At 68.9% G+C, this 12582-nt stretch overlaps 2 protein-coding genes across 2 annotated transcripts in view; both read right to left on the bottom strand.

Annotated features, from left to right (window-relative positions):
* Positions 1–6: 6 nt before the first annotated feature.
* On the bottom strand, positions 7–9665 carry MAP7D1 (MAP7 domain containing 1). Its single transcript, XM_014946458.1, has 20 exons — positions 8685–9665; positions 8482–8550; positions 7586–7749; positions 7154–7268; positions 5422–5532; positions 3830–3952; positions 3527–3669; positions 3256–3389; positions 2897–3156; positions 2636–2819; positions 2481–2567; positions 2214–2410; positions 1953–2136; positions 1725–1884; positions 1343–1447; positions 1164–1217; positions 994–1051; positions 792–909; positions 512–717; positions 7–427 (listed from the first exon to the last, which is right to left on the bottom strand). Exons 1-20 carry the CDS (start codon positions 9439–9441, stop codon positions 417–419), a joined length of 3240 nt encoding a protein of 1079 aa, XP_014801944.1. The 5' UTR covers positions 9442–9665; the 3' UTR covers positions 7–416.
* A 2317-nt stretch (positions 9666–11982) lies between these two features.
* Positions 11983–12582, bottom strand: part of LOC106890552 (vegetative cell wall protein gp1-like) — a 16045-nt gene continuing 15445 nt past the window's right edge. The window contains exon 4 of the mRNA XM_014946457.1: positions 11983–12149. Within this exon, the coding sequence (XP_014801943.1) occupies positions 11983–12149 (167 nt within the window). The remainder of the gene's footprint in view (positions 12150–12582) is intronic.

The following is a 12582-nucleotide window of genomic DNA, read 5'->3' as shown; positions in this document are numbered from 1 at the left end:
CCCCGTCCCTCGCAGGGCCCGGCCGGGCGGGCGGCCCCGGTGTCTGGCCGAGCTCTATTTACAGTATTCACATACATTGTACCCAGCAAGTTAAATAACTACATTATTACACCACACGTCTTGGGGCGGCTCTGGCAGGCTGCTAGGGTGGGAGTGTCAGTCTGATAAGGTGCATATTTAAAAAAAAAAACAAAAAACCAAAATGAAATAAAAACAAGAACGAAGAGAGAAACCAGGTGTCCCCGCAGGGGGCTGGCGGCCGCCTCGCCGGGGTCCCAACAGCGCCCGGGCCCCCCGTGGGCGGGCAGGGGGGAGCAGTGAGGTTTTTCTTCCGACAACAGCTACGGTTTTGCGCGGGTGTCCGGAGTCGGGACGTGTGCGGGGGCCCCACGGGGACGTCTGCCGGGGCCTGGCCCTCACAGCACCTCTGTGGGCAGAGGAAGGGTGCAGCGGTGAGATTAGGGCAGCCACGGCATCGCCCCGGCCCCCCACACACCCCCCCGTCTCTCACCTGTCACCTGGGGGGGCTTGACCACGGCCTGCTTGAGGAAAGGCTCCTTGTCACCGAAGGGGATGATGCTGCCGGGGCTGGTGCCGTGGTGGGAGAGCTCCAGCAGCTCCTGCGACCCCTCCGTGCCCGAGAAGCCGTTCTCGTGCTTGCTGGGCTGCACGCCGTTCACCAGCGACGCCGGGGACACCACCTCTTTGGCCGGGGAGCTGTGGGGCAGGAGGGCTGGGGGTCAGCCAGGGTCCTGCCGCCCTCCGGCCCCCCCGGCCGCTCCCACGCTCACCTTGGCTGCAGCCCCTCGCCTGCCAGGCCCTTCGGCCCCCCCGGAGTCCCCATGCTCGGCGTCTCCGTCTCAGGGAGTTCCTCCTCCTTCGGCATCGGCCCCGCACGCTTCTCGCGGCCTGGGGATGTCGGCAGAGCCCCCCTCAGCCATGGCCCCGGGCAGGAGCACGGCTGGGCAGCAGGATGGGGAAGGAGCCACATACCTGGGACATCCTCCTGCTCGGCCGCTTTCCCATTCACCACCTTCTTGTCCTCCTTCTTCTGCAGGGAGAGGAGAGCTGTGAGGGGCAGTGGCAGCTCCGGGCAGGGCTGGGAGGGCTCTGCAGGGTCCCCCATGTCCCCAGGCAGGGGGGCACAGGGGACAGGCACCCACCTTGGCATCTGCCGTGTCCGACTTGCGTGTCCTCTTCATGATCTCCTCCAGGCGCTGTGGGGCAGAGAGAGGGTCGTGCACAGCCCTCGCCAGCAGGGCCTGCCCTGGGTGCTGGGCAGGACCCCTTGCAGGGACCCCCCACACTGTGCCACGCACCCAGGGGTGCCCCCAGCCCTCACCTTCTTCCTCTCCAGCCGCTCCTGCTCCTCACGCTGGAAATGCTTCTCCCGCTCCAGGCGCTGCCGCTCAGCCTCTTCGCGTGCCCTGGCCTCGGCCTCTTCCCTCTGCAGCACAGTGGGGCGGCAGGGATGGATGAGACAGGGCAGGGACAGTGGGGACAGGCTGCCCGGGTGGCTCAGCACAGCCCTGCCCCACGTCCCCTCCCACCACCCTGGGCATCGAGGGGCTGGGCTGGTCCTACCCCTGCATCCCGCTGGGGTGGGGACCACAGGAGAGCATCCCTGCCTCTCCCCTCCATCCCTGCCTTCGTCCCCCATCCCCCCTCTTCCTCCACCCCGCCTCCCCCGCAGCCCCTTGCCCCCACACACCAACACCCCAGACCTGTCTCTGCAGCCGCTCCGTCTCCTCCCGCTCGGCCCGTGCCTTCTCCTGGGCCTCGCGCTCCTCCTGCAGCCGCCGTTCCTCCTCCTGCCGCCGCGCCATGGCCTCCCTGCGGGTCTGCTCCTCCGCCGCCTGCTGCGCCCGCTCCTCCTGCAGCCGCCTGCGGGGAGGGGACCCTCAGCAAAGTGGGGGGCTGGGGCCGGGGCCCAGGGGGGGGGCAGCACCCACCTCTCCCGCTCCTCCTGCTCCCGGCGCTCCCGCTCCTCGCGCTCCCGCTGCTCGCGGGCCTGGCGCCGCTTCTCTGACAGCAGCCGGGCAGCCTCCTCCCGGTCTGTGGTGCCAGCTGGAGGTCTGCCTGGGGGGGTGGATGGTGCGGGGCCAGGGGCTGCAGAGGCCACAGGGGCTGTGGGGGCTGTGGGGTGCACGTAGTGTCAGTGCTGCTCCCACTCCCTCCAGCCCCACCGCTCCCCCCAGTCACCCCATACCCACCTGCTGTTGGCTCTGTGGGCACCTTGGGGGGCTCGGGGAGGGTCTGGGGGGCCGGGCCCCGCTCCTCCTCCTTCTTCTCGCGTGCCTTTGCCTGGCCCTCCTGCTCCCCCCGCTCCTCCCGGGCCCTGGCCCGCACCTTGGGAGAGGAGTGGGTGCTGCGGGGCAGGGGCGGCTTGTGGGGGGAGCCATGGGCCGGGCTGGGCGACGCCGGACGGGCTTTGGGGGTGGCAGGGGATGAGGGACGGTTCTTGGGGCCGGGGCTGCAACCGCCGTTCCTCCTCCTGCCGCCGCGCCATGGCCTCCCTGCGGGTCTGCTCCTCCGCCGCCTGCTGCGCCCGCTCCTCCTGCAGCCGCCTGCGGGGAGGGGACCCTCAGCAAAGTGGGGGGCTGGGGCCGGGGCCCAGGGGGGGGGCAGCACCCACCTCTCCCGCTCCTCCTGCTCCCGGCGCTCCCGCTCCTCGCGCTCCCGCTGCTCGCGGGCCTGGCGCCGCTTCTCTGACAGCAGCCGGGCAGCCTCCTCCCGGTCTGTGGTGCCAGCTGGAGGTCTGCCTGGGGGGGTGGATGGTGCGGGGCCAGGGGCTGCAGGGACCACAGGGGCTGTGGGGGCTGTGGGGTGCACGTAGTGTCAGTGCTGCTCCCACTCCCTCCAGCCCCACCGCTCCCCCCAGTCACCCCATACCCACCTGCTGTTGGCTCTGTGGGCACCTTGGGGGGCTCGGGGAGGGTCTGGGGGGCCGGGCCCCGCTCCTCCTCCTTCTTCTCGCGTGCCTTTGCCTGGCCCTCCTGCTCCCCCCGCTCCTCCCGGGCCCTGGCCCGCACCTTGGGAGAGGAGTGGGTGCTGCGGGGCAGGGGCGGCTTGTGGGGGGAGCCGTGGGCCGGGCTGGGGGACGCCGGACGGGCTTTGGGGGTGGCAGGGGATGAGGGACGGTTCTTGGGGCCGGGGCTGCAAATGGAGCAAGAGATGGCATTAGAGGGGCTGGGGCAGCCCCCGTGGTGGTGGGGCAGGGGCCAGGGACCCCCCCCCATGGCGGCGAGTCCCTACCTGCTGTCGGCTGCGGGCAGGAGCCGGGGCTGTGCCGCCGGCAGCGACTGCCGCTTCTTGAGGCTGCGCTCGCGGGACAGGGCACTGCGCTCCTTGGCGTTCTCCCGCTCCTTCTCCTTCTTCTCCTTCTTCTTCTGCTCCAGCCAGGGAGAGACAGAGACAGAGATGGAGACAGACAGCATCAGTGCCGGGTGCTCGGCTCGGCCAGGAGCCACGCTGTGCCCCACAGCCACACTGTCACTGAGGGGTCCCCATGGGAGATGGCACTCACAGGTGAGGACTCGGTCCTGCGGCGCGGTGTCACATCGGGGCTGCTGGTGGTCCCCTTCCGCCTGTCCCAGCAGCGGTGCTGCAGGCGGTGGTTGTGGCAGGGGCTGAGGGGGCTGGCGGAGGCAGAGCGGGGGCACACGGGCACTGGGGGTAGGAGGGACCATACCGTCAGGACAGAGCTGGCATGACACCGGCACCAGCTCTACGCTGGCTTTGGGCTCTACGCTGGCTTCAGGCTCCCTCATCCCGGTCCCCTGCCTGTGCCAGGGCCCGTGTGGCCCCGTGCCCCGCCCCGGGTGCTCACCCTGCTCCTTGCCATTCCCAGCCAGCGTCACGGCGCTCCGGCTGCGTGCCAGGAAGGACAGGGTGGGCGTCATCAGCCGGTCCACGATGCTGCTCTCCCAGGGGCTCAGCTGCAAGCTCCGGTCTGAGGAGGGAGAGGGGCCCTTTAGCACTCCCCCAAGCCCCCAGGCACCAGCCCCAGCCCCCCAGCCCTACAGCCGCCTGCCAGGGGGAGCAGCCGTGGGGTTGTGGCGAGGCTGGGGCACGTGTGCTGCCCCGGGAGTGCCCGGAGCTCAGCCGCGATGGGGAGGGCTCCCCAGTGCCCTCACGGCCAGACAACAGGTTGTGTGGGTGCAGGGACGGGCAGGCAGCCTGGCACCCATGGGATGGCACTGCGGCACGATGACAACGCTGTCCATGTGCCTGGTGGGCACCTCAGCTGCAGTGCACCCACAGCCAACAGCACCCACTGGGGTGCAGTCCTGATGGCAGCAGCCCCTTCCATCCCAGCCTCCTCCTCATGTCCAGTGCCACCATTCACCCTCCCCGTGCCCCTGTCCCGGTGTGGCCACCGCAACGTGCCCTCACCCCGAGGGAGCTGTGCCAAAGTCACCAGGCTTGTGCAAGAGCCAGGCCAGGCTCATGGCACCCCAAGAACCTCAGTCCCCAGCCACGCTGCCGGCTCAGCTGGGCACGGTGATGCCACTGGCTGCCCTCCCTGCACGTCGCTGGCACCGAACACCCCATGGGCACATGGGAAGCACCCGCAGAGACAGAGCCCCTCAGCCCCTCTCCACCAGGTCGGGCTGAGAGCAGCCCACTCTGCCAGGAGGGGATAAAACAGAGCCATGGGAGCAGCGGGGGAGACGGGTGCTGGGTCCAGCACCAGCCCAGGGAGATGCTGCTCCCACCCGGGCAGTGCCCAGAGCCCCTGGGTGCCTCTTCCCAGGCTGAGCCCCCAGTGCAGGGCTGGCAGGAGCCTCCTGCGTCATCATGGCCTGCAGCCGCCCGCGTCAGCTGCTCCGGCTATTTATACCCGGCCGGGAAAGGCGCGCACCCATCGCCAGGCAACCCCGAAACACAACAGCAGCCCCGGCGCTGGACGCATCCCTCCCTCCAGCACGGCCAGCAGCCTCAGGGCCAGGACGACCTCGCAGCACCCGACGCAGCCCCGTGCCCGCAGCACCCTGTGGCACCCAGCCCCGGGTGCCCGTGGGGATAGGCATCATGGCAGCGGGCACCGGCACCGTGCCCAGCCCCGAGGAGGGTCTGCTGACAGGCTGTACCCACTCCACGGCTGCATCTGCACCCACCGGAGCTGAGCTGGGGCAGGGAACCAGAGCTCCCTGCCCCAGTCGTGGCGTCCCATGGGGCTGCCACCACCCAGCTGCTCCTCCTCCTCCTCCTCCTCCTCCTGGCCCACACGCAGCCTCACGGAGCCGCCGGCCGGCTCCAGCCTCCTCCCGCAAACAGCAAACGGCTTCTCCTCTCTCCGCGGGCACCATGCTGCAAGGCAGGGCCTGGGGACGGGGGACCCTGGCCTCGGGGGTCCCCAGCGCTGGGCGGGGGCCGGGCTGTGCCCCCTGCGCTGGGGCAAATGCAAAGGGCTCTTACTTCTACTGGGAGAGTTCCAGAGGGTGGCGGAGGATTTGGAGAGCCGCTTGTTGATTATAGAGTCGACGTGTTTGGGGAGGTTTACAGCGGACACCGAGCACCGGCTCGCACCTGGAGGAGGGAAAAGACACAAGGACATTAAGGTCCCGGGGCTGGGGCCGGGCCCCCCCACATGCAGCATGCATGGCCGCGCCGGGGCACCGGGGCAGGAGAGGGGGGATGCGACACAGAGACTGGGACCGGGAGATGGTGGTGTCCGGGCACACGACACACGGCGCTGGCATCCGTCACGGCACGGTGCCCGAGCCCCAGGGGGTCATGCTGGGATCATGCAGGGATCTCATCCTCAGGGAGCCAGGGTGGCTCCCGGGCCCTCCCATGCTGGTCCCCCCCCAAAAAGCAGTCCTGGGAACCGGGAACGGGGTGGTCATGGACCTTGGCAGCACCAGGCAAGCAGCCAGCCTGGGGGAACAGGTCAGGGGCAGCAGGTCTGGACACAGGACAATGCTCACACCGGTGTCGGGTCCCTACAGCAGTGCCAGGAAGGTGCTGGTGGCTGGCAGCACCTCCACGGGGTGCCAGGACCCCTCTGTCCTGCCCAGGCTCCTCCAAAGAGAACGGCATGGGGACACTGCTGCCAGCAGAGGTGACAGCCAGGAGATAGGCGAGCGAGGCTACTGGCAGCAGTGCCAGCAGAGCAGCCCTTGTGGGAAGTTGCAGGGGAAGGAGTCCCCTTGCCAGACCCTGCACCGCAGGAACACGGCCCTGTCCCAAAATGTGCCACAAGCCACAGCCAGGCACATGGTGCCTGTATGCACAGAGTGTCCCTATACACACATGGTGCCACACAGCTGGGCACACAACACTGGTACGCACAACCCCAACAGGTACATGGTGCCAGTACCACAGCCCGGCACACAACACCTGTACACACAACCCCATGGTTGTGTGTACACAGCCGCCCCATGGCACAAGTGGGACAGATGTGCCCCAGGGGCACCATGCTCCCCTCTACGCCATCAGACACACCAGGCAGTGCCAGCGCCTGCTGGTGCAGCCCCATCCCCTTAGCGGTCAGGGGAGACCTCCACACACCCAGCCCCACTGCCAAACCCCATGGGGTGTCACCAAGGAGCCCCCAAGGAGAGGGGCCAGCTGGGCTCAGGTGGTGGGCACGGCTGAGCCTCCGGCCCCTGCTGCATGGGCACAGCACGGCGAGGCACACGTGGCCACGCACAACCAGGAGCACACCCAGCCACGGTCACCCCCACGTTGGGGCTGGAGGGGCCAAACGCTGTCCCCACCCAGCCGGGGGACAAGTGGACACGCCGCAGCACAGACTCCAACGAGAGATGGCAACAGCCTTGCCTGGCTCCACAACCCCTGCCCAGCTGCCAGAGACCTGGGTGCCATGGCCGTGGTGTCCCCATGGACAGCCAGAGCCGTCAACAAGCACGTCCCTGTGCAGAACGGTGACCGTGACACACAGCCCCCAGCTCACACCCGGCCTGAGGGACACGGTGCCACAGGAGTGGGGTAAATCCAAGGGATCCCCTCTGACCCCGGCACAGCCCGGGGTGATGGCAGCCCGACCCCACAGCAGTGCGGGGCCGAGCCGGGTTTGGGGGGTTTAACCCTCCCTGCACAGAGACACCGCAGAGCCGTGCCCAGCCGCCCCCGCTGCTGGCAGAGCCATGGGGCTCCAGGTGCCCCCCCCCAGCCCGGCACTCACCATCCTTGTGCGCGGGGGAGCCGTGGTGCAGGGCCCCAGCCCAGGACCACCGCTGCTGCCGGATCTCTGCCCACGTCTTCTTGGCCGACCGCTGGATCGCCGCCTCGTAGCGCTCCTGCCCCGGGGAGAGGGATGGGGTGAGCCCAGGGGAACGGAGCTGGGACCGGCGGGAGCTGCCCGGCACGAGGGCACCGCAGCGATGGGGATGGTTGGAAGGGGACAGGGCAGCGATGCCCACCCTGGCCGGGGCACAAGTGCCCAAGGAGCTGGGCACCACAGAGACTCTGCACCATGAAGGATGTGCACCGCAGAGGACGGGCACAGTGGGCAGCTCCCCAAGAGCTGCTGGAGCCACAGGGTCTCCCCAGGGATCACCTTCCTGCTGTGCCACCCCAGCAACCCCCCATTGCACCTGCGGTCCCCCATCCACACCTTGTTCTTCTCCAGCTTCTGCCTCTGCCGCTCCTCCAGGACGGCGCGGCGCTTCTCAGCCTTCAGCCGCTGCTCCTCCAGGCGCTTGCGGCGCTCCTCCAGCTGCTTCTCCCGCAGCAGCCGGGCCTTCTCCTCCTTCTCCAGCCACAGCACCCGCTTGGCAGCTGCCGGGGGGAACCGGGGCAGCGGGGTCACACCCGAGGCACAGCCCCGGTCCCGGCGAGCCCCGCGGTCGGGACGCATGCCCGTGCCGGCGGTGCGGGGCCGAGGGCCGGCTGCGGCCAGGGCACGCTGCTGGGCTCCCCGGGCGCGCGGGGCAGGCGGCATCGCGGCCGGCCGGCAAGGGAGGGGTTTGGGCGAGGACAAAAGGGAGGCCGGGAGCCCGCCGAGCCGTGCCGCGCCGGCGAACAATGGGGGAATGAGGGTGGAAAGAGCGCGGGGACGAGGAGGCCCCATGCGCGGCGCAGGGGCCCCGCTCGCCCTCCGCCCCGAGCCGCTGCGGGGCTGCCTGCAGCTGCCTGCTGCTGCCTGCTGCTGCCTGCCCACGGGAGAGAGCTGGGCACCGGGCTGCTGGTAGCCACACACAATGGGGGGGCATCCATACACCCAGGGGGCACCCAGATGGTGTGGGGTAGCTGGGAGAGCAGGGCAGTGGGCGCAGCGGTGTGCCGGGGGGGCAGCAGCATGCCGGGGGGGACAGAGCCGCTGGCACAGCAGCTACTGCCCAGGCTCAGCTCATCGCTGCTAATGGGATTGCCCGTGACCCGGCAAAGCTCCTTAGCTCCTGCCTCCCCCCCCGCCATCCACTTTCCCTCCCGGCGTGTGCCCAAGGGCGTCCGGGGTTTCACCAGCCCCACATCCCACCCTGTCCCCCCTCCCGTCCCCCTGCCCCATACCCAGGTACTTGGCCCGCTCCTCGCGCCGCTCCTTCGCCTGCTTGTGCCTCGCCTGGGCTTTCTGGGCATCTGCATTGGGGAGACATTGTCAGAGCAGCACCCGACCCCCCCAGCCCCACTCCTGTGCTGGCACCAGCTGGGCATGGAGGCATCGAGCAGCGCCCGCAGGGTGCCAGCATCCCCAGAGCCCCCCGGGCACCCACCTTGCTTGGGTCTGGGGCTGGTGGCCGGAGCTGGTGAGGCTGCAGCTGGGGCTGGGCGGTCACTGCGGGGCAGCACGTCCTTCGAGGGCCCGGCTGTGCCACCCAGGGGGCTTTTGGCATCGGAGGGGGCCCCTTCGCCAGCAGCAGGGGCTGGGGGGTCAATCCCGCGGGGCAGCGTCTCTGCCGGGCAAGGGGCAGCAGCAGCAGGGATGCCCTGGCCAGCGGCGTGGGGCGATGCCTCTTCTTTGGGGTGCTCCGTCACAGCTGGCCTGGGGGGCCCGGGAGGGGACCGGTCACACCAGGGGGGGACACTCTCTGCCGAGGGGGCCACGGCTGCAGGGATGGGGGAGACGGGCTGTCCTGGTGGCAATGTGGCTGGAGGGCCGGGTTGGTCCCGCTGTGGGGTGCTGCTCTCGGGGGGGGCCATCACAGCTGGGGGGCAGACGGGCTGCTTGGGGGGGGTGACGGCTGCAGGGACGGGTGAGAGGGTCTTTTCGGAGGGGGTGACAGCTGGAGGGACGGGCGAGACGGGCTGTCCGGAGGGGATGAGGGCTGGAGGGACAGGTCGGTCCCGCTGCGGGGGGGTGTGCTCTCCCTGCAGGGCATCCCCAGGCGAGGGGAGCGGCGAGGTGGGGGGGACAACGCTGTCTCCCATCAGGGACGGTGACTTCCCTGCAACACAAGCAGAGCAGAGCAAATGGTCACTCAGTGGGGGAGCCCAGGGCAGCCCCGTCCCCCCAAACGCAGCCCTCGGCATCAAGGCTGTCCCCGGCCGCAGGGGCTGGGGACAGTCCCCACATCCCCCAAGGGAAGGCAGCGGGACCCCCTGCTGCTGCCCCCGTCTCGGGGGGCGCCCATGCTGCCCCACGCTGGGTGCCAGGCACTGGGTGCACAATGCACAGAGGGACGGGCCGGGGCTCTGCCAGGCACTGCCGCCACAAAGCCACCCTTCTTCCCCCGACAGCTGCCGCCCCGGCCCCAACACGGGGGGACGCGGGGATGGAGACCCCCCATGCCGGCACGGGGACCCACACGCTTCCCCACCGCTCTCCCCGGAGGATGCAGGGTGGCTTCCGCCGGCGCTGGCGGCAGAGCCGGAGGCAGGATGGGCGCGGGCCCCGCGGCCTGACGTCACCGCTGCGGCCCATGTCCCCCAGCGCCGCGCCGTGCCCGTGCGCAGCCATGAACTCATGGCCCAGGAATGCACACGAGGCCACCACTGCCGGCAAACAGCCCCCTCCCCGCATAGGGCCTGGCCACTCGCTGCCCCGCCGTGGGGCAGGTGGGGGGCACGCTGCCTGCTCTGTGCCCCCCCAAGGGGAGCAGCCCTGAGAATCGCCCCCCCTGTCCTGGCCATCCCCAGGGGAGCTAGGGACCCCGGGGGCACCCTCTGCACGCCCCAGTACCGGGGATGGAGAGGTGATGCCAGCTGCCCTGCAAAGCCACAGCATGTCCCCTGGGCAAAAGCCAATGTGCCAGGACCACCCGTGGTGACCAGCAGCAGTGATTGCCCCCCCCGGCCCCCATTAACCAGCCCTTTGCCAATGCACCTTTGGGCACGTGCCGGGATCACAGCCCTGACCCCACGCAGCGGGCAGCGCTGTCACTCCTGCCCAGGAATGATGCCCAACCCACCTGGGGGCTGTGGGCACCCTGCTCCAGCACCGCTGGCACCGCCGCAGCGTGTGTCCCCAGCTCTGGCAGCGTGGCACGGCACGGGCACCACCACCCAGCTCCCACTGGCCCCGGTGAGCAGCTCTCGCCGCGGGTGATGTCACGCACGGCGCTCGGCCGTGTTTGCAGAGCTCTCCACAATCTTCAGCGAGGGGCAAAGTGTGGGCTCTGCAAACACGGGCCGGCGCCGCTCCTCCACCCCACACCAGAGCCGGCCCAGCCGGGGGGCAGCCCCAGGGAAGGTGCCACCAGCCCCCCCTGTGCCGTGGGCGTGGGTGCACCCTAGGTCTCATGGACCCCCAGCACCCACACCGGGGTGCAGCACCCACAGCAGCACCCGCCTGCCTGGGGAGGGTCTGGGGGTCCCGCTGCAGCCCCCCAGCGGGCCAGGGATCGTGCCAGCAGGGTCCACCCTCCCGGGCTCCACGGGGGACACCGCCAGCCCTGCCCCCCCCGCAGACCCATGCAGCTTTCCGGGTATTTTCTCCCGCAGGAAGCCGGCCCGTCCCCTGGCCCCGATCCTGCACATCCCGCATCCCCATCGCTGCACCCTGCAAGGCGGCCATCGTCTGATGTGTGGCCAGGATGGTGCCAGGGCTGCAGCCAGGGACGTCCCCCACCCCGTCCCCCCAAGGCTGGCCCAGGTCGGCACCCACAGGCAGAGGGGCTCGGTGGCCCCACAGGTGCCAGCCCTGAGGACAATACCCACGGTGGCATCGTGCATGTCCCAGCAGGGAGGGGTGACCCATGGGGATGGCTGCGCTGGCACAGCCGGGCGCTGCCTGCATGGCCACCAGCTGAGCAAAAGCTTCAAGGCCAGGCTGACACCTCCGAGCAGATGGAAAACCTCCTGCAGCCCCAGACACATGGGGAGCGATGCCGGGGGATGGCAGGTGCCTCTTTGCCACCCCGTGCCACCGGGCACGGAGCCCCAGGCACAGCCCTGGGCAGGGCCTATCCCACCCCCCCGGCCAGAGGAACAGCAGCACCCGTGGCCAGCACAGGGCTGCTGGGCATGGCCAAAACCCCCGTGCATGGCCAGGGCCAGCCCTGCCGCCATCTGTCCCTGTCGCTGCTCCAGAACAGCAGCTGCCCTGAAACCCAACGCTGCCTGCGCCCAGGCGGCGCGGGCGTCCCCTCTCCCCCAGCCGGGGCATTCCGCAGGGGATTAGCTCCCTGGCCCCCCAGACATGCAGGCACGGCTCCCCTGCAGCCCCCAGCCCGAGCGAGCCTGCGCCACCCTGGCCCCACTGCTGGCACCGGGACAGCGTGGTGCCCGGCCACTGGCCACGGCCACGGGGCGAGGTGCTGCTCCTCGACGCCGTGTCACCCAGCCCATCCCGGCTCCTCCGGTGGGTCCATGTGGCACCAGCGCCCGTGCCACCGAGCACCACCAGCACCTCCAGCCCGGCCCTGCCCGGTGCGGCGCTGCTCCCTGGCCAGCACATGGCTGGGGATGCTCAGCCAGGCAGAGGCAAATTCCCCGGTGCCGTGAAGCGAGAGCACATCGCGGCCCCGCGGGGCGCTCCGGTCGGAAGGCGAGCAGCCCTCGTTAACCGTCCACCGCGCATCCCCGCGGGGCACTTCCCACGAGGGCGGGGGGGGCACCCACCACGCTTTAACCTCAGCTCCCCCCGTCTGCCACAGCCTCACGTTCCTGCTCTGTGGCTCGGCCGGGACCCACCACGGGCTGCTCCGCGTGCCAGCCCCATCCAGGGCCGGGGGCATCGCACATGGCCCACCCCGGGAGAAGAGGAGAGGAGAGGAGAGGAGAGGAGAGAAAATAAGTAGCTGGAAAAGAACAATCAATAGCAGTATTAGACCAATCAATTAGATTATTATCAGGAGTAGAGTTACAAAATCGTAGAGGGTTAGATCTTGTGCACTTACAAACCAACTGAAGTCCTTTAAGTCTTAAGTCCATTAAGAATGTATTCACTAGTTATCACTAGTTCACTTAATTACCTCAAGTTACACTCCATCACTACCTTTTACCCCCTAATTTGCACATGTTCACAGTGGCTTATATTTTCTATTTAAGTTTTAGAAATAATATATTTTAGCAGGTTTAGTCACTGCACCTTAAGTTTTCTACTCTTTATATGCACCTTAATGCACTTTATATATGCACTTAAATGCACTTCACTTTACTTGCACTTAAGATTGTATTTTAGCTAATTTAGTTAGGCATAGGGAGGGGGGAAATGTGGTAGTTAGGGTATGG

The sequence above is a fragment of the Calidris pugnax genome, unplaced genomic scaffold, assembly GCF_001431845.1.
Source record: "Calidris pugnax isolate Ruff unplaced genomic scaffold, ASM143184v1 scaffold113, whole genome shotgun sequence".
NCBI classification, from domain to species: Eukaryota; Metazoa; Chordata; class Aves; order Charadriiformes; family Scolopacidae; genus Calidris; species Calidris pugnax.
Note: the sequence above shows the minus strand (reverse complement) of the source record. Positions and strands in the feature narration are given on the sequence as shown.

Coding starts and splice junctions, on each gene's coding strand:
- MAP7D1 (XM_014946458.1), bottom strand. CDS start 9,441: ATGCCGAGGGCTGCGTTTGGGGGGACGGGGCTGCCCTGGGCTCCCCCA. Junction 5,533..7,153: donor CTCCCCCGCGCACAAGGATG/GTGAGTGCCGGG, acceptor TCCCTCCTCCAG/GTGCGAGCCGGTGCTCGGTG. Junction 3,390..3,526: donor GCAGGACCGAGTCCTCACCT/GTGAGTGCCATC, acceptor TGGCTGGAGCAG/AAGAAGAAGGAGAAGAAGGA.